The sequence below is a fragment of the Eschrichtius robustus genome, chromosome 12, assembly GCF_028021215.1.
Source record: "Eschrichtius robustus isolate mEscRob2 chromosome 12, mEscRob2.pri, whole genome shotgun sequence".
In the NCBI taxonomy this organism is placed as follows: Eukaryota; Metazoa; Chordata; class Mammalia; order Artiodactyla; family Eschrichtiidae; genus Eschrichtius; species Eschrichtius robustus.
This window is the reverse complement of record NC_090835.1, coordinates 76017360-76040630: the sequence shown is the minus strand read 5'-3', so window position 1 is coordinate 76040630 and position 23271 is coordinate 76017360. Positions and strand designations below refer to the sequence as shown.

At 52.8% G+C, this 23271-nt stretch overlaps 2 protein-coding genes and 1 pseudogene across 4 annotated transcripts; 2 read left to right on the top strand and 1 right to left on the bottom strand.

Moving 5' to 3' along the window:
• The first annotated feature begins 163 nt into the window (after window positions 1-163).
• Window positions 164-1890, top strand: MEA1 (male-enhanced antigen 1). 3 transcript variants are annotated; one of them, XM_068557617.1, is made up of 4 exons: window positions 164-239; window positions 718-997; window positions 1084-1186; window positions 1495-1890. In XM_068557617.1, the coding sequence occupies exons 2-4, from the start codon at window positions 728-730 to the stop codon at window positions 1644-1646; spliced, it is 525 nt and encodes a 174-aa protein (XP_068413718.1). In that variant the 5' UTR covers window positions 164-239; window positions 718-727; the 3' UTR covers window positions 1647-1890. The 3 variants fall into 3 exon arrangements, with proteins under 3 accessions (XP_068413718.1, XP_068413719.1, XP_068413717.1); XM_068557618.1 differs by having other exon boundaries at window positions 235-383; XM_068557616.1 differs by lacking the exon at window positions 164-239 and adding an exon at window positions 240-348.
• On the bottom strand, window positions 1771-20944 carry PPP2R5D (protein phosphatase 2 regulatory subunit B'delta). The gene is made up of 16 exons (XM_068557611.1): window positions 20822-20944; window positions 15854-15931; window positions 7123-7321; window positions 6668-6867; window positions 6459-6569; window positions 6245-6337; window positions 5698-5828; window positions 5501-5560; window positions 5286-5394; window positions 5018-5071; window positions 4538-4708; window positions 4306-4433; window positions 3557-3658; window positions 3390-3462; window positions 3131-3247; window positions 1771-2984 (listed from the first exon to the last, which is right to left on the bottom strand). The coding sequence occupies exons 1-16, from the start codon at window positions 20846-20848 to the stop codon at window positions 2847-2849; spliced, it is 1791 nt and encodes a 596-aa protein (XP_068413712.1). The 5' UTR covers window positions 20849-20944; the 3' UTR covers window positions 1771-2846.
• Window positions 20945-22206: 1262 nt separating this feature from the next.
• Window positions 22207-23037, top strand: LOC137774065 (zinc finger and SCAN domain-containing protein 5B-like; annotated as a pseudogene).
• The last annotated feature ends 234 nt before the right edge of the window (window positions 23038-23271 follow it).

Genomic DNA, 23271 nt, shown 5'->3' with positions numbered 1-23271 from the left:
AGGAGCCTGAGGAGATTCTGCGCATGTGCAGATACGTGTCAAAAAAATCGCGGGAGTTACTGGGTAATGTAGTCCTTGGTTGTCGGGGAAAAAAGACGGTGGAGGCGGGGCAAGGGGCGGACTCTTCGTCCTCGCTCGCGTCAATCATGAGCGCGCGGCAGGGTTGGAGGACTAGGCACCCCGGCCCGTCCTGCCGCGCCGGAAGTGAAGGTGCGAGTTTGGCAGCGGGCTCTGAGCGGGTAAGGCGCGCGGAAACGCCAGCGCCGAGAATCGGTGGGGCGGCTGGGGACGCCGCAGCTGGGGCCATTTGAAGGACGCCTCTGGGACCCGAAGGGTGTTCGTCAGGCGGTACAGAGGGGAACCCCTTGGAGAGAAGGGGGCGGGTACGCCTTGTCTAGGGGAGCTTATTTGGCGACCCGGAGTTCCTAAATGGACGGGGGGGGAGGGGCGTTCTCGAAGGGGTGTCTTTTGGGAGGTGGCATGGCCTCCGGCTGGGCTGTTAAGAATTGGCGGCGTAAGGCGGGTGGGCTTCCGTTGGAGATAAGTCGGCTTAAGAGGTGAAGGGCCCGGGAGAGGCTGGATGGTGGGGAGAGGGGCAGGAAACGGGGCGTTTAAATGTTTCGTGACGTAGGAGGAGACCACAAGGAGCTGGATGAGAAGCTGAAGGTGGACTTAATTTCATCCGATCACTATTCTCCTGCCGCCCTGTTCTTGCAGCCCCTGCCCGATGGCAGCAGTAGTTCTAGGGGGAGACACCATGGGTCCTGAACGTATCTTCCCCAATCAGACTGAGGAACTCGGGCCACACCAGGGCCCTACAGAAGGCACTGGGGATTGGAGCAGTGAGGAACCAGAAGAAGAGCAGGAGGAAACGGGGGCAGGACCAGCTGGCTACTCCTACCAGCCCCTGAACCAAGATCCTGAACAAGAGGAGGTGGAGCTGGCACCAGTGGGGGATGGAGAAGATGTAGTTGCTGATATCCAGGATCGGATCCAGGTATGGTGGAGGAGGCATTGTTCCTGAGCAGGTGAAGCTGGAGTCCTTGAAGGACTGGCCCTGAACTGTCGTCTCTGGCTCTGCAGGCCCTGGGGCTTCATTTGCCAGACCCACCGTTAGAAAGCGAGGATGAAGATGAGGAGGGAGCTACAGCATCGAGCAACCACAGCTCTATTCCCATGGACCCAGGTAAAAGAGATCATTCTTTTATTTTGGAATAATTATGGAGGAAGGGAACTGGTTAGTGCCAGTAGAGGGAAGTCACAGGAACACCCTGTTCCTAAAACAAGTTTGTAATCTAAGATTTTGCAGACTTCAGAATCCAGGTGAAATGCTATTCTTCTAGGCTGGGGGGGTGGGATGGGCAGGCTTGCCTAGGAATAACAGGACAGATTCAGTGACCTCACTAGCCCAAAAGCTCTGGGTTAATTCAACGAACGGGGAGGGGAGCTGGTCTTATTGTTTCTACCCCCTAACTGGTCTGCCTGTGATTTCAGAACACGTGGAGCTGGTGAAAAGGACGATGGCTGGTGTAAGCCTGCCTGCGCCAGGGGTTCCTGCCTGGGCTCGGGAGATATCAGATGCCCAGTGGGAAGATGTGGTACAGAAGGCCCTCCAAGCCCGGCAGGCTGCCCCTTCCTGGAAGTGATCACCCTGAGAGGTGCCTTATCTCTCTGCATTCCAGGCCAGAACCAGCACAGGACTGAACACATCCTTGTTGTAATGGCCATCTCCATCCTCCCCGTCTCCCTTCCACGTCAAGGCAAATCAGATTTCTTCTCAGAGACCCACTTTATTCAGTTCTGTACATATGGGGACAACGGTCCAAGCCCAACCCACCTTAGCATGTATCACTCTGTGGAGAATAAAGCACCCTATGTACACAGCCAAAAGCTGCACTGCCTGTGCCCCTGGAACCTGGGTCCGGCCCCCCCCCCCAGCCCCTCGCCCCTCCAAGGTTCCTGAAAGGGACAAGTGAGAGCCTGCCCAGCATCAGCACAAACAGGGAAATAAATAGGTGTTGGGGGGAGCCATGCTTAGGGCACTGCCCCCTGCTTCCTTCTTCCTAGCTTTGGGGACCAACAGCACAGGAAAGCAGTCAGCCCCAGGATGGTCCCTTCCATGTCAGTGATCCCAGGGCTGCTGCTCACCAAAGAGGGGGTACAGGGTAGGGTGTTTGTTTGTCCCCTTCTCTTGGTCCATCTGGGCCCTATATTCATCACCTACTGTCCAAAGCCTATGCTTTTCTCCTTTTGCTCTCCCATGTTGTCTTGATCAGGCAGGGGTAAGAGGAAATAATGCAACCCCATCAGCCTGCACACTGCTGGGGCTGGGGGCCTATTTGTGCTGTTGGGGGTTGGCTCCCCTCCAGCTAATTCACTCCAGGGGCCAATGGGGTTTGACATAACTTTGGTGAGAATCATCTCCTGCTGCTCCCTATATGCCTGCAGGGGAGGGAGACAAGGAGGAGACACCTGGAGTTCAAATGGGGCTGAAGGGGAGAGGAGAGGAGCATATTATTCCCGTGTGTATTTCTCAGAGCAGCCTCAGGTAGCTGTGGGATAAGGAGCAGGAGGGGGCCAGGCATCCCCAAGTTGTCTGAGCGCTGAGCATTGCTGCGCTCAGCCTGTCTGTACTAGCCGCAGGGAGGCATGAACACATCGGGGGGGGGGGGGGGAGAAGAGGGACCACTCTGTGGGTGTCCCCGTTTCAAGTGCCTCATCCCCCTCCCTAGAGCAGAGAGGCCCTGCCTTGCCCCAAGTCAGCCAGTGGGGAGCAGAAGGTGGAGGGCTGGGGCAGTGTCCCAGGGCTGAGTGGGCTGTGGCCCTGTGGTGGGAGGGTGAGGAGGTCAGAGAGCCTCCTGGCTGGCAGTTAGAAACTCTTCTGCCCGCTTGTGCGCCTCCAGTGCCTTGATGGTGTACACGTCCTGAGGCAGCTCTGACTTCCGCCGAAGCAGCACTTTCTCCTTCTTGATGTCCTTTAGCATCTGTGTGTGGATGTGCAGAAGGTGAGGAATGGTGACCAAGTCCCGAGAAATCCCATTGTTTCCTGCCCTGATTCCTTGGCTCTGCGGCTCCTGTCTCCTCTCCCTCCCAGGGCTGTCTTGTCTTTCTGCTCCCCGTGCCCTCCCACCTGCACGGCCTCTGTCTCCACCGTCCTCTTCAGAAGCTGGATGTCCTCTGCCGTGGGGGTCTCCGTCTCCATCGAGTACACAGGAGGCAGTGGTGGAGGCGCTCGGAACATGGGATACTGAGAGGAAAGGAGGCAGACAAGTGGCGAGAGCCACTTGGGAAGTCTGGGGACCCTGTTTGCTTCTTGCCCCTCTTCAGACAAACCCTCCCCCCACCCAGGCTGGACCTCTCAGTTCAGGGCAAGGGCAGAAGCACCTCACCTGGGGGTTAAGGCGAGCCAGCTCCTCAATCCTTTGCCACATCTCTTCTCTCTCCTTCATTCGGAACCGGCCCCTGAGGGAGCAAAGACAGGATTGGGGTGGGCTTGAGAGAGAAGCACAGGGGGCTGGTGTGGAAGAGGAACACCCCCAAGGAGAGAGAGACTCACTTCTGCTTCTCTGCCTTGTATTGTTGTGTACAGTCATCAAACAGCTTCTGATTCATCTCCATAAACAGCTTCAGGGCATTGTAGATCAGGCCGTGGATTGTCCTGCCACCAGGAAGAAAGACGAGGTGTAAGAGGCCAGAGCCTGCCCTCAGTGCCGGGACCTCAATTTGCTCTCTCCCACAAGGTGTCTCTGCTAAGAGCTTTCTCATGTACTACTCCCATCCCACCAGCCTCTGTACAGTGTAAGCTCATCGCTCTGGCCAAATCATGTGACTTGAGATTGGCAGTTCAGGCCCTTTACAAATACAAGTCTGCCTGTCCATCCTTTCCGCACCCCGTGCTCCAAGAGCTCCCTTTTCCCCACTACTTCCTACTCTTCTAGCCCACACTAATGGCCTCCCAGCGCACTTGCTTTTAGCAGGAAAGCCTTTTTACAACGCTGGGATTTAATACATACTAAGAGGATCACATCAGCTTCTCACAACATGGAATTACATCTCCAAAGCTGCAGAATATCTGACCTCAAGAAGAGATGTGACAGAGGCCACTGCTCTGCTGCTGGGTAGCACAGATCTCTCACATGGGTATCTTTTCTCCCCGGTCAGTCCCTCAAGGCCCTATTAATATGCAGTGGGCACCAGCCCCGCTTGCTGAGGGACCAGATGAGACCACTGGCTGTTGAGTCCATCCACACCCTCCCACGTTCCAAAACCAGATCCTCAGTGCCCAGTGCCACCCCAGTTCCCTACTTGTTCCAGTGGCTCTTGGAGTTCCTGTAGAGTGCAGGGAACATGATGGGAAGGACTCGGGCAGCATTGTCACTTATCAGGCTCATGATGTACTCATTGTTCCAGTAATAGAGGGCACGCTCTGCCACCTGGTGGGGACAGGCGAGACTCTGGGGATATGGCTCGCTATGCTGAAGACCCTCCTCAGTTTTCTGGGAGGCAGGGGCTGGGATGTTCTGGGTCTGGGTCTCACCTGGAAATGGGGGCTGGAGACGCACTTGGCAAGCTGGCGGAAGAGTGGTTCCATCACTTTGCTGAACTCTGAAGGTTCAATGACATCCAGAATCTCCTCTAGCTCATTCAGGAACATCACCTCCTTGGGGCTGTGGGTCTTGGGCCAGAACTTGAGAAGGCCCACGATCACCTGCGAGAAGAGGAGGACACAGGAATAAAATTCTCACTCAACACCTGTCTGGGTCTCCAGGAAGCCATCCTGCCCTCTCCCCCCCAACCCTGGTGGGCACAGCTTGGGTGGCCTCAGCTAAGTGTTCATGTTTCTCCGGCTTGGATGCTTCCTAGGTGTACAAAGGCTTTACTTCTCCTTTAGAGAGGAAACCATGTCACCTGTCGGGTTACATCCCCCCTGAGTGCTTACGGCACTGCTCGATAGGTACCAACTGGCAAGTGCTGCTGACAGGGAGAGGTGGACCCTGGGGCCCAGCAGGGGAGTTACCGGCTCAGTGAGGCTGCTTTCCTTCTCCAGGAACTGTACCACGCAGTACGCCAGCTGCAGAAGGTTGAGACAGAAAGGAGGTGAGGTGCAGGGCTCAGAAGATCGCAGAGAGGTCGGTGACAGAAACCAGACCCCAGAACAGAAGGGGAGGCGTAGAGAGTAATTCCGCCCCCTCCTCCCTCTGCCACCCCATCACGGCTGGAATGCTTCCCCTTCCCTCTTTTCTCTGCAGCCAGGGCCGGGGATCATCAGGAGGAAGGCAGCTCACCTGAGGGTGGTAGACACTCAGAGACTTGACCTTGTGAAGGGGAAGCAGGACACGGATGAGGAACATCTTGTGCTCTTCTTTCAGGGGCAAGGCAAAGCCATTGATGATGCTGGGAGTTAAGGGAGGGTTGTCAGGACCAAAGGGCCAGGTCCAAGCTCAATGCATCAACCCCCCCGGCCTTTTCTAGGCATGTGTGCCCCCGCCCCACCTCTCACCTGCCCAGGATCTCCAGGAGCTCGGCAATCCCATTGTGATGCTCTGTCTCATAGATGAACCTGAGGGAAGAACAAAGACTCTATTGATAACCCCTAATGCCCCTCCAGCATTCTGTGGAGTCCCGCCTACCACCCTTCTCCCACCCCACCTTAGTGAGGGGCTTGCTTTGCTCCGGAGCCCAGGCTCCTGGCCTCACCTGTAGAAGATGTGGTTGATCTGCCTACGGATATAAGCCCGGAGCCCCAAAAACTTGCCATAGATGCGATGCAAGATGGTCTTGAGGAAGTCCCGCTCTCGAGGGTCCTCACTGTCAAACAGGTCCAGGAGCTGGGAGCAAGCGGGAGGAGAGGCGGCAGTGAGGCAGGAGCCGGGGAAGGCCAGGGCTGGGGTGACTTGGGTCCTGGCCAGGGGAAGCCCTCTGACGAGGGTGCGTGGAGACGAGTCTCTGGGAAGAGTGATTCTATTGTACTGCTCTACCCCAGGTGATGTCTGGGAATACATGCTGCATTCCCCATTGGGTGGGGGGGGCGGGGAGGGTAACAGTGTTGCTTTTTTGTTTCCTTCCATTATGCTGGAAGCTTCTTATGGACAGAGTAGGTTTGTTTAACCCCCATGGTCAATTTGCACCAGACACAGCTGAAACCCAATACAGTACCTATATTCAGCAGAAGCAAAAAGAGCAGCTTGGACTGGAGTCAGGGGACGTGGGGCTAGAGTTCATGGATTGGAAGGAGGGGACTCACAGCAAGGACAAACTTCTGGTCAATGTACTTCTTGGCTATGTTTGGCTGGAAATCGGGAGACTCAAGGAAACGTAAGAAGAACTCGTACACGAGCTGCGGGGGGAAAGGAGCATCACTTAGGGGCATTCCCCAAGGACTGGGAGAGCCCCCTTGCTGCAGGGCTCAGAGTGCCCCACTGCCCATGGCCAGGCCCCTGCCCCCTTTGCTCTGGTACCTGGAGATGCGGCCAGGCGGCCTCCAGGGTGGGCTCATCTTCCTCGGGGTCAAACTCAGCCCCAGTGGGATTTGATGAAGGTGGCAGCGTCCGGAAGAGGTTCACTGAAAACTGAGGGGTAGGGAGGGCCCAGGTGAGAGCTCTCTGGGCAGGTCCGGGCTTTTCCGGGGCCCCCATCCCTGCCCACTTTCCCCTTTCCCTGTGCCTACCATAGTGACGGCCTCAGGGTAAATGGCCTCGGTGACAACATCGCGGCTGTGGGTGATGTACTCCACCATTTCGTTGAGCCCCGCCCGCTTCACCTCCTTGAATTTGAGATCACTGAGTGGGTCTGACACAAAGTCAAAGAGGACGCAGCACTGGCGTAGCTTCTGGATAAACAGCTCCTCCCGCTCCTGGGTTGGTGAGTCTAGGGGCGGATGGGCCATGGTCAGGTCTCCTCTGTGGTCCTTCACTGCTATGCCCTGCTCACCTCGCAGGGTGTTCCCCGATCCCTTCCTGCCACCATCCTGCTCCCCTGACGCCAACCCCCAGCCCCAGCGCAACTCCCCCTCACGTCCTCTAGAGCTTCCACCCTCCCCCAAACACCCCCAAACCGCCATTCCGCCAACACCCACTGTCCCCTAGGTCTGATGCCCCAGCCCCCTTGACCTTTCCCAAGTACCTTTCAGGGCAGGAAGCTTCTGCAGCTCCCGGTTCTTGCTGAGGTTGAAGCGGGAGGAGCTTTGCCGTCGCTCCTTCTTGACAATCTGGGGCCCCCCTGAGTACTTGATTTTGCTGAGCTGTGTGGGGGGCGGCGTGCTGTTGCTGGGACGCTTGTTGGATGACGGCGGCTGCGGTGGCGGCTGCGGCTGCGGCTGGGCCTGGTCAAAGGAGCGCGTCACTGGAGTGCACTCGCCAAACTACGCTTCCCACCCCAGGCCTGGCCCACCGCCCAGCCCCCGGTCCGTTTATGCCTCTATGGGCCTGGGCAGCAAGCAGCTGCCTCCTGCCCTGAAGGAGCCAAGACCAGGGTCAGACATAACTGCGGGATGTGGCCCTGGAAGGGAGCGGTCTAGAAGGCGTGTCTCCCAAAGTGATGCCTGCTGCCTGTGCATCAAGAGCCTTCAAAATGCTCACTCCCATCCCTGAACAGGCAAAGCTAACTGATGGACTGATGGTGACAGAAGTCAGACAAGTGGCTCTCCTGCCGGGGAGGGGGTGGCAGCGGTGTGGGTTGGGGAAATGCGGGTGGTGACTGAGAAGGGGCACGAGGACCTTTCTGACTAATGGAAACATTCCGTATCTTGACTGGGTCTGGGAGGTGGTTCATAGCATAAACATATGTAAAAATTCATCGAGCAGTACACCGAAGATTACTCTATTTTATCATTTACTGAACGTGTGACAGTCTTCAGTTAAAAGAAAGAAATTCCTTCCCATATCTCAGCAGTTTAACTACTAGAAATATAGATTAAGAAAAATCCTAAATATAAAAAAAGGCTTTGTGCAAAAACACTTTTTATGGTCTTATTTATAATGGCAAATATATAAATACAAGGAAATCATGGAGTTAAAATTATGTTTATGAAAACTATGTACTAAATGTAATCATACGTGGTTCAGCTGTGAAAAATATTTACACAGTCATAGTAATTTACCCAAAACGGGTGATAAGTATTCTGAGAGGAGGGGAAAAGTCTGCACGGAGGAATAAGACACTGGGGCCTTAATTTTCCACGTTAGGAAGTCAAGAGACATCTAAAGCTCACAAATTAAAGGGAAAAAAAAAAGCAGGAAAAGGATCTTATTTGGAGGTATAAAAGTCAATCTGCAAGGAAAGAGTTAGGAGTTGAATGTGGTTGCCACGAAACAGGAGAAGAGTGGCCAGCGACAGGGGCTGCCCTGCTCATTACAAGCCCAAGAGTATTATCTGACCTTCTGAACAATGCACCTATTACCACGCTGATAAAAATTAAAAACAAAACGAAAAGCCTAAAACTATGGAATGAGAGAAAATTGCTTCCTATATGCTAAGTTAAATAAGGATAACACAAACCTGTATATACAAAATGAGCTCACCCACATTAAAACAGGCACAGAACCCAAAATACAGTTAAGAAAAAGAAAGAACAAGTGCATTGTGTTCATGACTATCTCCTGTAATGGCAGAATGAGACATGACTTTTTCCTATTTTTCCTAAATTTTTTACAAGCTGACACTGCTTTTATAATGGAGAAAGAGGGAATGTCCTGGCGGTCCAGTGGTTAGGACTCTGTGCTTCCACTGCATGGGGCCTGGGTTCGATCCCTGGTCAGGGAACTAAGATCCTGCAAGCCACGCAGCATGGCCAAAAAAAAAAAAAAAAAAAAGACAATATAATGGGAGAAATACAGCTAATTTCCAAAAGTTATTTCTTTAATTCCTCCCAGACACGGGTGTCAGAGCCCCACGAAGCCCATTTTCAGAAGCACACAAACAGGTGTTTGCAGGGCTGTCCACTCATAGGTACTGTCCAGGTAACCCCTTGCTGGGAGAGGGGAGAGGCTGAGCCACAGGACAGCCCTTCCCCACAACCAGAGAAGAGACTGCAGCAGGACCAGAGGAGTGAGGTCACGTCCAGCTGGGTCCCCACGCCACAGGAAAACTCCTCCTGTGCTCACACCTGCCAACCCCGCCTCCTCTCCAGCCCCCTCCACAAACTCTTACTTCATAAAATAAGAATGGGAGAATATGAAACTCTCTGGGATAAGGGGCAAGGAGGAAGACAAATGTTATGCTTTGTATGCTCTTGAATTTTTCATAGAAACAATTATGTCAAGCTTGTGACCTATCTGGGGGTCAGAGGCAGGAGAGGAGAGCTTGGTCCAGCCCAGGGCAGGCCTTGGGTCCAACGTAGCTCATTACTGCTTTGGCCATCTGGCCCTCTCCTCCTCCTGAAATGAGCCCCAGACACCAATTTGACTAGGGGAATGCAAAGGAGTGGGGCAAGAGCAGTCATCACACCTCGCTTGCCATGACTACACTCAACCAGTGTGATTTTTTTGCTTAGACAGTGCAAGGCACCCTGAAGTCTGGGGTCTCTCTTCCTGTACACGGAGGACGGATCACACCTTGGTAGAGGATGAAGGAGAGAGGCAAAAGGCCAGGGGACCAGAGCCTGGTGTGCATCAGACTCTCCCCATTTCCCTGTCGCAGGAACAACCCAGTCCTTATCTGTGGAGCTTAACAGTCAAGGGCACAGACTTGAGCCTGACTGCCTGGGTTTGACTGCTGGCTCTGCCATTTATTAGCTGAGTAACCTCCAGGAGGTCATATAGCCTCTCTGTGCCTCATTTGTAAAGTGGGGATGGCAATAGTACCTACCTCACAGGGTTGTAATAAGGATTTAAATGAACAGTATATGGCACACAGAAGTGTCTTATAAGCAGTATCTTCTACTATTGTTGTTATTATTATTATTATTTCCCATCCCTGGATTTTAGGAATACAGCCTGGAAATTCCTGAAACTAGCACACCTCAAATGTTCCTTAGAGTTCATTATCCTTCTTGTTTTAAAATGGGGGAACCCAGGGAATCCCCTGGCAGTCCAGTGGTTAGGACTCCATGCTTTCACTGCTGTGGGCCCGGGTTCAATCCCTGGGTGGGGAACTAAGATCTCACAAGCCACGTGGCGTGGCCAAAAAAATAATAAAATAAAATGGGAGAACCCAAGAAGGCATTGCATCTTTCAAGACCCACCTTCTTCCAAAAAGCCTTCTCCAATCATTCCAGGCCTTGCATGTCCACCCTCCACCCTCAACCTTCTGACACTGCTTATCTGTTCCATTGGCTCTGTGATCATCCCCAGTGACACCTCTTGATCACTTTGCTCATGTGTCATCTCCCCACTAGAAAGCAAGTCCCTTTAAAGCCAGGACCCTGGTTTGTGCCCCTCTGGGTCTCCTCAGCACTGACACTGGCACCTAACAGGCACTCAGCGAATGACTGGTCATTTGATTGATGGGGGGGGTGGTGGGAGGGGATGCCAAGCCCAGGCCCATCCCCATAGGTCCCTCCTGTCCCGACCGGGGACCTTCAGAACAAAGCCCTGCACAGTGGTGGGAGCAGACTGGGAAGAAGAAACATCAGAGATACTAGGCTGAGGGGCTCAGTGGCAACTGAGGAACAAGACTCGGGAAGAATATGTCTCTCTTCATCCTCCCAGATAAGATGCAGAAACCCTGCATCTCCATGAACCTCGCACTGAGGGGACATCCAGAGAAAGGAGGCCTTCTTCTCAAAAAGGGAAAAGCAAGACCTCAATTTTCTCTGCTAACGAGCAGAGGGTTGGACTATATCAGTAGTCCAAACACTCTCCAAGTAAGGTTTTAAGAAAACAGAGATTGCATGGCTGAAAATCATAGTTTAAAAAGCCACCCAATGAGTTGATGCCTAAGGTCCCTTCCCCATCAGGATGGCATTATTGAAGGCTGGGGTGGCCGGAGAGCAGCTGAGCTGGCTTAGTCTGCCCCGCCCCCAGCCCACTGGGCCACCCTGGTTTTATAAGGACCATTGGCTCCCAGGCGCCAGATACAAGGAGCAGCTGAGAGACAGCTGGGCCGGCCAGCAAAGCCCTGGAAACATACTTGTCAGAAGCGAGTATAGGTGTGGGCCAGCAACTCACCTCACGTTCAACCCTTTCTCCTAAAAGCTCTAGCTTCCAACTTCTCCTTTATTGACCTGGGCTGGAGATGAAAGGCAGCTGCATCCCCAGGAGAACCTTCTGCAGCCATCAGAGCATGGGTGGACACGGCCCAAAGGCAAGCTGGTGACCTGCCTGCTCCCACTTCTGAGACTCCATAGTGGCTGTCTCCTCTGCCTGAACAACTGTCTCCTCCCACTTCTAAACTTGCAACAGGATGCAAACTCCAAGAAGCCTTCCTAGATTCTGGCCTCCTGCAATCCAGTGGGGCTTTTTTTAAAATATAAATTTACTTATTTATTTTTGGCTGCATTGGGTCTTAGCTGCTGCACGCAGGCTTTTCTCTAGTTGCGGTGAGTGGGGGCTACTCTTCGTTGTGGCTCGTGGGCTCTAGAGTGCAAGCTCTGTAGTTGTGGCGCACGGGCTTAGTTGCTCCGCCACATGTGGGATCTTCCCGGACCAGGGCTTGAACCTGTGTCCCCTGCACTGGCAGGCGGATTCTCAACCACTGCGCCACCAGGGAAGCCCCTCCAGTGGGGCTTTGAATTTATACACCACCCTCACACTCAGGAGACTGCAACTATACTTGCCCACTCTGAACCAATTCCATTCCAACCTGACCCTAACACAGACACCGGTAATCATTAAACCCATATATTTAAACATAAAGTAGGACGTAGAAATATAATTTAAGCACTATAGAAGGTACTGTAGTATAAAGACGAAAGATAAAATTATCAGTGAAAAACGCAAAGATTAATGTTATAGCTTTTGCATAATGAATTAACTAGCTGAGTGAAGATCATTTTAGTTTCAAACCCTGAAAATCAGAGAGGCATTCTCTCCTGTATTGACACCTAGAGCGCTGTTGGGTTGGCCAAAAAGTTCGTTTGGGTTTTTCGTAACAGCTTACAAAAAACCCAAACGAACTTTTTGGCCAACCCAATACCCGTTCTTAATTCATTTATTCAATAAACGTCATGCTACACATTAGAGATTAAAAGGTGACTAAGACATGGCCCTTGCCCTCGAAGAGCTCACAGTCCAGTGGGGTGGGCAAGACAGACACGAAAGTGGCCATTAGTACAGGGCAATGCAAAACCAGAGCGCCGCAAAGGATTCAGGAACTCAGAGGGCTGAGTGACAAACTCTGCCTGAAGAATTAGGGAAGCCCTCCCTGAAGAGGTGACTTTTGATTTGGCTCTTAAAGGATAAACACGGGTTTAGGCAAAGAATGAAAAGAGAGAGATAAAGCAGTCCAGGCCAATGGGATGACATCAATAAGAGCCCTGAGCCATAAAAGGCTTGTCGGGTTGGAAGATGGAAAGTCCAGAGGGGCTGGAAGAACAGGGCGGGGCCAGCCCAGGAGGCCTGAGGCTGAGTATTTGAATTTGTGAGCAATGAGATGCCAAGAGGGGCTTTTAAGTAAAGGACTGATAGGACCAAAAATGTTTTTAGGGTAACAACTCTGGCTACAGTGATGTCAGGCTGAAGTGGGGGAGACCAGGATCATTTCTTCCTCCCTCTGTCCCTGCTCCCAGAACTCAGGACAGGGCACAGCACATAGAAAAGTCCACAGCACTGAAATGCTTTTTCCAAAGACAGGCCAGGAAAGACCCCTGCCTTGCAGCAGAGTCTGACCTAATCTCTCAAGGCTCCTTTCCATTCTAAGACTCTTCTAGAATCTTAGAACCAGCCTATTAGGTCATTAAGAACAAGGGAGGACTGGCCACAGACCTGGGCTGAATTCCAGCTCTGCTGTTTTACTGCCGAGTAAAAGCTACTTAACATCACTAAGCCTCAGTTCCGTCTGTAAAATGGGGCTGATGATGATAACAGATGACCTCAGGGACTGCTGTAGAGATTAAATGAGAAGATTATAAGATTAAATGCATGCGAAGTACTTAGCACAGTGCCTGGGACAGAGTGTACTGGGTTGAACAGTGTCCCCCCAAAATTCACATTAACCCAACATCTATGAATGTGATCGTTATTTGGAAACAGGGTCTTTGCAGATGTAATCAAGTTAAAATGAGGTCATACTGGATTAGGGTGGGCCCTAAATCCAACATGACTGGTGTTCTTATAAGAAGAGGGAAATTTGGACACAGAGACAGAGGCACAGGGGAGAACGCTGAGTGAAGACGGAGGCAGAGATTGGAACGATGCTTCTACAAGCCAAGGAGCAGATCGCAGAAAGCCACCGAAGCTGGGAGAGAGGCGTGGAAGAGATTCTTCCCTAGAACCTCAGAGGAACATGGCCTGCTGACACCTTGATTTCAGACTTCTGACCTCCACAGCTGTGAGAGAATAAATTTCTGGTATTTTAAGCCACCCAATTCATGGTAATTGGTTATGGCTGTCCTAGGAAACTAATACACAAGTAACTGCTCAATAAAATAAATGTTGGCTGCTATAAATTATTAAGATCAGTTGGAAAGACTGGCAAATGCTTGACACGGGGTAAGTTTGGCTGTAAGAACCCAAAATTCTGGACTAGAAAAAGGGTAAGGGAGGGATTTCCTTGGCGGTCCAGTGGTTAAGACTTTGCCTTCCAATGCAGGGGGTGCGAGTTCGATCCCTGGTTGGGAGCTCAGATCCCACATGCTTCGCAGCCAAAAAAAAAAAAAAACATAAAACAGAAGCAACATTGTAACAAATTCAATAAAGACTTTAAAAATGGTCCACATCAAAAAAAAAAAAACACTTAAAAACAAAAAGAAAGAAAGAAAAAGGGCAAGAGAAGGACTGTGACAAACAGCTTTTGATGACCTGGGCCTCACAGCCTGGCCCCCAACTATTCCATGTCCCACTGCCTGGGGCCACCTGGGTGCATTTCTGCAAAATCATGGAGCAGAATTCCTGCAGCTGCCTCAGACAGGTGAGCCCTGAGCGGCATTTCATAAAACAGAGCCCAAGGTGAACACGACACTCTCCTTTTCCAGAGGGCGGTGGAGAAATCACAGCAGCTGGTCTCAGCTTATTTCTTAAGCTGCTTGAGCCTTTGTTTTCCTACCTATGAAAGGAGAGGGTTCCTTCCAGGTCTAATTTGAAGTTGGTTTGTTTGCTCATCCATTGACTAATGCATTCAAATGCTGGTGCTTCCGGTGGGCCACGCCCTTCGGTGTGAGCGAGAGCCTCTCAGGAGCTAAGTGTTAACACAGGAGACAACTGACACACAATGAATTCCCACGGAATTGTTTCATTACAGCTGTGGTTAAGCACTGGCGTGGAGTGATGCTGGGTACCAGGGGCCCTGACTGCGTCCTGGGCATGGGGATGGGGGCAGGTGGTCAACGAGGGCTGCTTCCAGGAAATGACAGCCAATCTGTCTAGTAACTGAACAAGGAGGAGGGAGTCAGGCAGAAGGCAGGAGTGGCCCCCCACGCTATTCCTTTCTGTCCCTTTAAATCCTGTTTCCAAGTCTCTTGCTGCTTTGAGTATCAGTTGCCGGCTCCCGACCACCTTCCCTGTGGGTCCCACACATGTCACGGCTCCTGAAGGGGAGACTGAGCCCAGAGGGTGTGCCCTCCAGAAGCGTCTCCTGGTGATCTCCTGTGAACCAAGGGTGTCAGCACACAGGTGTGGGGAAGAAGCAAGCTCCTTCCCTCAGAGTTCACAGTCTGGTGGGGAGAAACACATCTGGGAACCAACAGTGCCAGCACTGAGTGACAAGGACTGGCCTAGAGACATGTTCAGATGCCAGTGTACGTGCAGAGGAAGGAGGAATTTCTCTTCTGTGGTCCTCAACTCGCAGGTCTGTAAGATGGAGAAAACCTACCCTGCTTCGTCCCATCACTCAAGTGAGGGCAAAATGATGGTCACAGGTGTGGAAAGTGCTTGGCTCTCTTTGGAGGTGATAGGGACCAGAAGTATCCAGAAAAATCCAAATCCAGACTTAACCCCAACCAAACACTTTTTAATCGATCTCCTCTCCATGACCCACCCCCAACCCACAAGACCTGCCCAGAATTAGACAGCTCCATTTCCTGTTCACCTCCGTCCCTCTGAACAGTTTAGCACAGGAGGGAGGAAGCACAGAAACCAAGGAGCACCAGCTTCCGGGTAACACAGGCGCTTGCTCAGCGTGCTCCCAGGACCGTTCAGAATCCAAGCATCCCACTGAGCACACTCCCAAACTTCCATGGACACACTCTGGACTTCCTTAAGTCCCTCCACCCTCCTGTGTGCTCTCTGCTTGCCATTTATTGCTTTACAGCCCTAGATTGCCAAGCTGCGCTGACCTCTGCTCATGCCTGTCCTTCAGCAGCTCCCATCTGATCGGGACCAAGAGAGGTGGGCCCAGCCCTGCCTGACTCAGGGACATCAGCCACTCCCCACCCCTGCCCCACCCAGAGCTACACTGAAGTCACCCCACTGAGCACCCATGTGCACCCGTGTACTTTTCCCTCCTCCCCAGGACTCCACCCCTAGCTTTTTGCCCTAAGAGAAAAGGAATTCTCAACACCTTGATAGACAGAGAGTTGACTTTCACAGGAATCCCTGCGGAATCGGAAAAACTGGAGGGCTTATTTGGTCCATAGCCGCCAAAGGGAAAGCCTGCCTGAGGGCAGTCTGGATGGGCTGTCCAGGCCCCTCCCGGGCTATGAAAGTCTCCTTCCCTTCTGCCCCAATAATCTCCGGCCCCCTGAGATCCCTCACCCCACTGGCCATCAAGCAGGTGGAACTGGCGCCTGCACCATAACTAGGGCTGTGCCCACGTTCATTACCTCCTCAGTGCTCTCGCCTCCACCATCCTTGCTCGAGCTGCTGGGCTTGGCTGCGCCTTTGGCAAGCTTGGGGGGCTCCTGAAGGGAGAAGACGGAGGTAGAGTTAACAGATGCCGAGGAAGGGAGAGGCCTCATCCTCATCCCTCAGGTCTCTGTTGTAATTCTCCTCTGTCCAATTGAATCAATCAGTCAATCATTACCACTGAGCACCTACCTTAAACCTGGGGCGGTGGGGTGGCAGGTTGGGGTACACAAAGGGAGATTCAGTCCCTCAAAGGCACCAACGAGTTCAGAATCTGGTTAGGAAGACAACTCTAACACACAATAATTCAGCATGACCATGCCCCTTCACCTCACAAGGCTGTTGTATGAGTTAGGGCCTCTGTCAAGTAAGAACCAGGGTGACGAGGCTCAAGGGAAAAGCAACATGGAAGAAGCTGCTCAGACTGGCTACCAGCTAAAGCAGGCAGAGGGGGCCTGAGGCTCTCAAGCTGGAGAGAAGGGAGTCACCACTCTACCCCCGAGGCCATCTGGAAAGACCTGGAAGCCTTTTTTGGATATCACAAACAGCACCCAGACTAGAAACCGCTTCTGGCATAATCAGTGGGGCCCAGGGATGCTAACAGGTATAGGAATCGTCCCAAGAACGCCTCGGTAGACAAGCACAAGGACAGGGATGGGGATAAGGCCCAGAACTGCTACAAAGAATGAGCACTAGTCCAAAGTCTTCCTTGGGAACCTAGCTGCTGGCTCAGAGCCCTGGCCTGCCCAGCATCTCTTCCTATGCTTTGGGCCAAAAAAAAGCAACTGCCCAGGGACAGGATGAGGAAAATGTGAAAAAGACTTGGGGATTTAGGTCTGACTGCAAGCTCAACACAAATCATCCATGTGCTGTGGCTGCCACGGCAGCTCATGTGACCTGCCATCCAGTTAACAGACCTGTGCAGGGTGCCTGGCACCGGGGGACGTGGAAGCGCCCCGTCCTTGGCACTGATGGGGCCATTCTGGAGGATCTGGTTCAGTTGAGAGCATCACACTTTGGAAGGGACAAAGAAAAATGCTAGGTTTTCTTCGGGGAAAATACAACCCACACTGGGAGTAGATTCAAAAGCAGGTCCTGAGAGCAACAGCTGCAGGAACTGGGATAGCTAACAATGGAAGGGAGGAGTCATGGCGGGTGGGGGAGCAAGAGGGATCTTTACGAATAAATGAAGGGCTGCCATGTGGACTAAAGATGCAACTTGTTCTATGTGGATCCAGAGGCCCATGAGCCACGGGCAGAAGTGGCAGGAAGACAGGCTGAGGCTCCAAACAAGGAAGACTTTTCTCCTGGAGCAGCTGCACAGAAACCGGCTGCCTAGTGAGGCTGTAAGCTCCCAAATCCAAGAGCATTCAAGCAGAGGTGCATTCATGCCTCCTCCAAGGCATGATGCAACAGGGTCCCGAGCCTTAAATGCAGATCGGATTGGAGGACCTTGGAAATCACTTCTAGCTCTGAGATTCTGCGACTTGATAGCACCTGAGCCCCTTCAGTGAGAAGTGTTAAATCAGTGATTATGCCCACGGGGGCAAAAGGATTTCAGGGAGAAGAGAGCTCCGCGTAGGCTGGAGCAGGGGGAAGGCTTCGTGGGGGTGGGGAGGCAGGAAGCCGTTCCCAGGTGTGGAGCAGCTCCTGGTATGACTATACCAGTGGGAAGGAGCCCTGTGCTCTGGGTGGCTAGGCGCTCTCCCAGTGCCCACTGACCAGGCGGGGCACACTCACCCCTTGCCGAGGGGCCAGGGAGTGGTGCAGAGCATGAGGTGGCGAGGGAAAGGATGAGGGGGGTGCAGGCAGGACGCAACACTGAGGTGACCGTCTGCACACAGCCCAGACGTGGGCCTCTCGGACAAAGCTGGCCCATCTGCACCCACGTCTCACCTCTCTCCTTGATCGTGAGCTCCTTGTTCCTTTTTGTACCCCTCCACCCACCCTGCAGCACTCAGACATATCTCTCAGGGAATGTGCGGAAGAAAGATCCCGGCTGCCTGGGGGGTGGTGTTGGGGGTTGGGCATGGGAACCAGGCCACCACCCTTGCTCCCTGGCTCCCGCAGAGCAGGTGAAATGCACACACTTCAGCCCAGTCCAGCTGTCCAGTGCTGCATGGCAATGTGGTTTAGAGCCAACCCTGTGTTCCAGGCCCAGCTCTTACTGGCTATACAATCATGGGCAAGTTAACTAGCCTCGCTGAGCCTGTTTCCTCACCTATTAAGTGCTGACAATCAAAGTACCTAATTCCCTTTATTTTTTTTTTAAATTTTTAAATTTTTAATTTTTTTCTTTTTTGTCTGTGCCGCACAGCATGCGGGATCTTAGTTCCCCGACCAGGGATCGAACCCGTGCCCCCTGCAGCGGAAGCACGGGACGACTGGACCGCCAGGGAAGTACCCCTAATCCCCTTTATCACAGTGTCTGGCACATGAAAAATGAAATGTTAGTCAATGTTATTACGATTATTATGAACAAGAAGAAAGTGGGAGGGAGCAGAGGCACGCCACCACCCAGGAACCTAAAACAGAAAAGTCCTAGATCAGAACATGAGGGAAGAGGAAGAACGCAAATCTCCCCAAGGACTGACTCAGCACTCATCCATTGAGCACCTACTGTATACAAGGAGATGCCAAACCAAAATGGAGCTTAGTTATTCTCTCAAGGGGGAAGAAAAGACTTGTCTACAATTAATTCCAGTCCAAGGGAACACAAAAGGGCCATAAGTGACCTACTGAGTACTCTGCAAATCCAGGGGAGGAGGGAGAGCTCACCCCCAACTAAGGGTTCAGGACGGGCTTCAGGGAGGAGGCCGTGAGGTTAGGCCAGGCATGGGACCAGCAGAGATGAAGGAGAAAGGGGAGAGGTGATGGATGAGCAATACAGACCCTCCATCCCCCCCCTCCTCTCTGCCCCCACCCCTTTTAGGCAAACCCCAGTGACATTGTCAGGACTTGTCAACCATTGAAGGAGGCCAAATGCAACTAGAAATCAAAAGTGGAAAGTTAAACCTTAAAGGGGATCAGAGATGCCTGGCCCCATGCACACCAATCCTTCCCATACTCTTTCCCAACCAAACACTTAACACCTGTGGTCCTAGCAAGTCTTAAGAATTTTTCTTCTTCTTCTCAATCCTCTAGTAGATAAAGGCTTTCTGTGGATGGGGCAGTATCTGTTCCATCAGACTAACAACTACAGATCAGTGAGGACCTCACCAGCTTCCCCTGAATTGCACTGCTCTCCACACCCCTTGCAGGAGCCCTTCAGCCCCTGGTGTGGCTGACTTTTGTGTGCATCACCTACAGCTAAGCTGCCCAAACCACCTCAGCATGCCTGCTCCCCAAGGACACAGGGCCTGGGTGGGGAACCCAAACCTGCCCAGCTCAGCACCCAAGGAGGTTCAATGCCTGCTATACCATCACCAACTCAACACTCAGAATCTCAGGTCCTGAGAGGTTATGGGGACAATCCAGAATCAGAGCTGCCTGGCAAATCTCCAACAGCCCCAGGATAGGGAGTTTAACTGATAAGGTCAGAGATGGCAGCCCAGCAACCCAGCCAATCAGAGGGCAAATGAAAGCAAGACACCTCTGGGGTCATAAAGTGGGTGAGCAGAACACCAGGCCAGAGCTAGCGCCCACCATGAAGGGCCAGCCCCAGGAAAGAAGAAGCTGGGGGAGGCTGGAACTGGTATCCTAGCATCCTCTGTGTGAGTCTGTACCTCAAAGGAACCACACCTCTGAGTCAGACATCAGCAACAGCAGGAAACAGAGGGTAGGGAAAGACAGGGATGAAGAAGAGGGGAAGGCAGTTCGGAGGTAGAAGAGGAAGGTGAAAGAAGGCAGGATCAAGAAACGGTCTGTGTCAAGACACCAAGACAAAGGCAAGGGTGTCCAGAGGTGGCTGCCCTGTGGAGTAAGAAGGATAGCTAATCTGATACTGAGGGCAGATTCCCAATTTGAGGACAGTGTGGCCCAGGAAAGACAGAAACCCAGCACTGGTACAAAAAAGGAAAAATGCAAAGGTTATCTTCAATTAGGAATAAGGGGAGTAGCCTGCCCAGATTAGGAAAGGTGACTGGTTGAGGATGAACCTGGGAGTGTGTTGATGCCTGTTAGAGGGGCTTTGGTACAGAGGAAGCCTTTAAGTCAGGAGACCTGATATTACAGCTGGGCCTCCAGCAGGCTGTGTGACCTTGGCCAAGTCCCTTCCCCTGTCCCCCTGTCGGGGCCTCAGTCTCCTCATCTGTATCACTAGGGATTGCACTGAATGCGCTCAGACACCCTGACGTTCCGAGGTTCCATCGGCAGAAGGGCTCAGTCCTGGTTTACAAGTTTGTGTGTGAAGGAAGAACTAGAGGGAGGGGCCTAGGCCAGATTCGGTGGAGGAGAGAGAAAGCAGAGCCGTTCTAGGTCAAGGAGCCTGGCAGGGAGGGAGAAGGGGCTGTAGGGGACGGTGGAGAAGGCAGGCCCAGGCCCAGGTCCAGGCCCAGGCGGGTGGGAAGAGGAGGGAAGAGAAGGGGTTGCGCGGGGTTGGAGAGGGGGGTTAGTTCTGGAGGGAGGTGCGGTCTCAGATAAGCGGCTGTCCCAAACGGCAAACGGGTGGGGGATGGGGAGGGGATGGGGATGTGATGGGGGCAGAAAAGGCAGGGGAGTAACCTGGGAGTGGGGCAGGATCTGGAGGGAGGAGGTTACCCTGGGCCGGGGGTCGGTGGAGGGAGGTGCATGTGGGGGGACTCTACCCCGGACAAGGGAGGGAGCTTTCTCAGCTGCGGCACAGGCTGGGGGTGCGACCAGCAGCAGGGGCGGAGGGCCGGCCCCGGGAGTCCTGCGGGGGCCGGACGGGAGGGTCAGTCTGGGGCTGTCCCGGGCCTGGCTCGGGCCCCTCCCAGAGCTCCGCGCAGGCCCCGAGGCGGAGGCGCGGAGAAAAGGGCCACGCTCACCTTCTCCTTCTTCAGTTTATAGGGCATCTCGGCCCGTCCGGACCCGGTCCGGCTCTTGCGGCCCCGCTCCGGCTCCGGCTTTGCTCGGCCGCACTCGGCCCGCTCGGCTTCTCTTCGCCACCGCCTGCGCGCTGCGCCCGGGTCGAGAGGTGTCTGTGCCTCCAATTGGCCCGAACTCTTACAAACCTGCCTGACAACCAGGCGCCGTCTTCTCCGATTGGTCATTGGAACCAAGCGGCTTCCTTTTTTTCTCATTGGAAAGGAAGAGTACAAACCGCCAGGGTTCGGCTCCCAGAATTGGCTGAAATGGGAGGTCCCGCCCTAAAGGGGGTTGAGCTTAGCGTGAGAGGCGCGGGTCAGGGGATGCCCGGGCTTTGCACCCAGTGCTGCACTTCGGCATCTGTTGTGCCTCGGCCTCGGCCGTACTTCGCGGCCCGTTCAATTCTAAAGTGGTTCTCACTCTTTCCCCACTGCGACTCCGCCCAGTCCGAATTGAAGGAAAGAAGCCCTAAAATGAAGGGTGCCTTTCTTCGTCAGGGTAACGTAACGCTAATTGCCTACGCAAAATTGGTGGAGAGAGCTACCAGGAGCCCTCGAGGGCATCCTTTCCAAGACAAGGCTTGAGGAGGATCAAAGGGGAAGCCTGGCAGGCCGGGACCGGGGTGAAATGAGTTGAGAATCTAGGGTTTGTTGCAACTTTGGGAAGAGGATCCCCGTTCCTATTGCATATGCCCTAGGGTTGGGGAACCGGCTAGACCTGAGCACTTGGGAATGCAGTGGAAATGCTACCTCGTTGTTGAGTGTCTCGGAAATACATCCCTTACTCCCCACCCTGCCAAAGCCAGTGTCCTAATGGATAAGACCAGTTCCTGCCCTCAAGGAGTTCAGAGTCTGGTGAAGTTCACAGCCGTGTATAAATAGGTGATTAAGAAACAATGTAGCAGGGCTTCCCTGGTGGCGCAGTGGTTAAGAATCCACCTGCCAATGCAGGGGACACGGGTTAGAGCTCTGGTCCAGGCAGATTCCACGTGCCGTGGAGCAGCTAAGCCCATGGGCCACAACTACTGAGGCTGCGTGCGCTCTAGAGCCCATGCTCTGCAGCAAGAGAAGCCACGTCAATGAGAAGCTCGCGCACTGCAACGAAGAGTAGCCCCCGCTCACCGCAACTAGAGAAAGCCCGCCAGCAGCAACAAAGACCCAACGCAAACAAAAATAAATAAATTTATTTTTAAAAAGATACAAGGTAATAAATTACACAAACCTAGAGGTGGCTGGAGGAATATGTTTCAGAAAGTCAACTCCAGTAGCAGGTTGACTACTGGAGAAGGCTTAAGAATAAGCCTGTGGTTGCTCAGGATTTGTTGATTCACAGGACTGTGGAGGGGATGGTAAGGGAAAGGGAGGAGTTGAGGACGAATTCTGGAAGCCATCAGAGATGTAGGAGATAAACTGGTGTCATAATGGCAAAGGAAGTATAAGAGGATTGGTCAATAGTGTCAGATTCCAGAGAAAGGTTGAGTAAGATCAAGATCAAACAGCATGTCAAGAGCCTGAAATTCTCAAGGGTCCTGAGGGAGAAGTTTCCACTAAGAGTGGATACAGAAGAGGTTCTCCGAGGAGTCTAAGATGTTTCAAATGGAAACAGGCCAACAGTCCCACTTCCCAAGAAGTGCGTCAGGAAGAAGCCACATCTTTGGACAAAGGAGTAGTCTCAGGACAACTTGGGTCCCGTTGTGTTGGTTCACCTAGCACAGTGGGACCAACCAGTCTTCCCAAGGGAAAAGAAGCCTGGGGATGGGCACCCTGTGAATATGGTATGCAAGAAGAGATTTCCTTATCCATCTCAGCTTACCCTTCACCAGAGGATACACACGGGAGAGAGACCCTTTAAATGAAATATCTGTTCCAAAGGGCTTATGCAGCCTTTGGACCTGTGGGTTCACCAGCGAATCCACACAGGAGAGAAGCCATACTGCTGTGATCTCTGCCCCAAGAAGTTCACCCACGACTCCATGCTGCATGCTCACAAGAGGACCCACACCAAGGAGAAGCCTTTCCAATGTGAGCACTGTGACAAAGTCTTTAGCCACAGCGGGAACCTCAACATTCACTGACACACTCACTCTGTGCTCAAACCCTACTTGTGTCCCGAGTGCCACAGTGCCTTCCGTCAGCTGGGGACTTTCAAACGCCACCAGAAAACACATTCCAAATGACTTTCCCAGGACCCCGCACTCAGGTCCAAGTCCCTTCTGCTCCAAGAAGGGAATTCAGGATGATTTGTCACCTCCGTGATACAAAGGATGGATGACATGTGAAGAACTTAGGAGGATACTGGAACCCAATGGTGTTCCATCCACGTGTATTAAATGGATCTTTGAGTGATAACTTATCTTTCCCTTTGGATTTTGTTTTCTACTTTAGTATAGCCTATGTTTTTTAAAATAAGT

Coding starts and splice junctions, on each gene's coding strand:
- PPP2R5D (XM_068557611.1), bottom strand. CDS start 20,848: ATGCCCTATAAACTGAAGAAGGAGAAG. Junction 5,829..6,244: donor ACCAGAAGTTTGTCCTTGCT/GTGAGTCCCCTC, acceptor GCTTGCTCCCAG/CTCCTGGACCTGTTTGACAG. Junction 5,561..5,697: donor ATCAACCACATCTTCTACAG/GTGAGGCCAGGA, acceptor TTCTTCCCTCAG/GTTCATCTATGAGACAGAGC.
- MEA1 (XM_068557617.1), top strand. CDS start 728: ATGGCAGCAGTAGTTCTAGGGGGAGACACCATGGGTCCTGAACGTATC. Junction 998..1,083: donor ATATCCAGGATCGGATCCAG/GTATGGTGGAGG, acceptor CTGGCTCTGCAG/GCCCTGGGGCTTCATTTGCC. Junction 1,187..1,494: donor CTCTATTCCCATGGACCCAG/GTAAAAGAGATC, acceptor CTGTGATTTCAG/AACACGTGGAGCTGGTGAAA.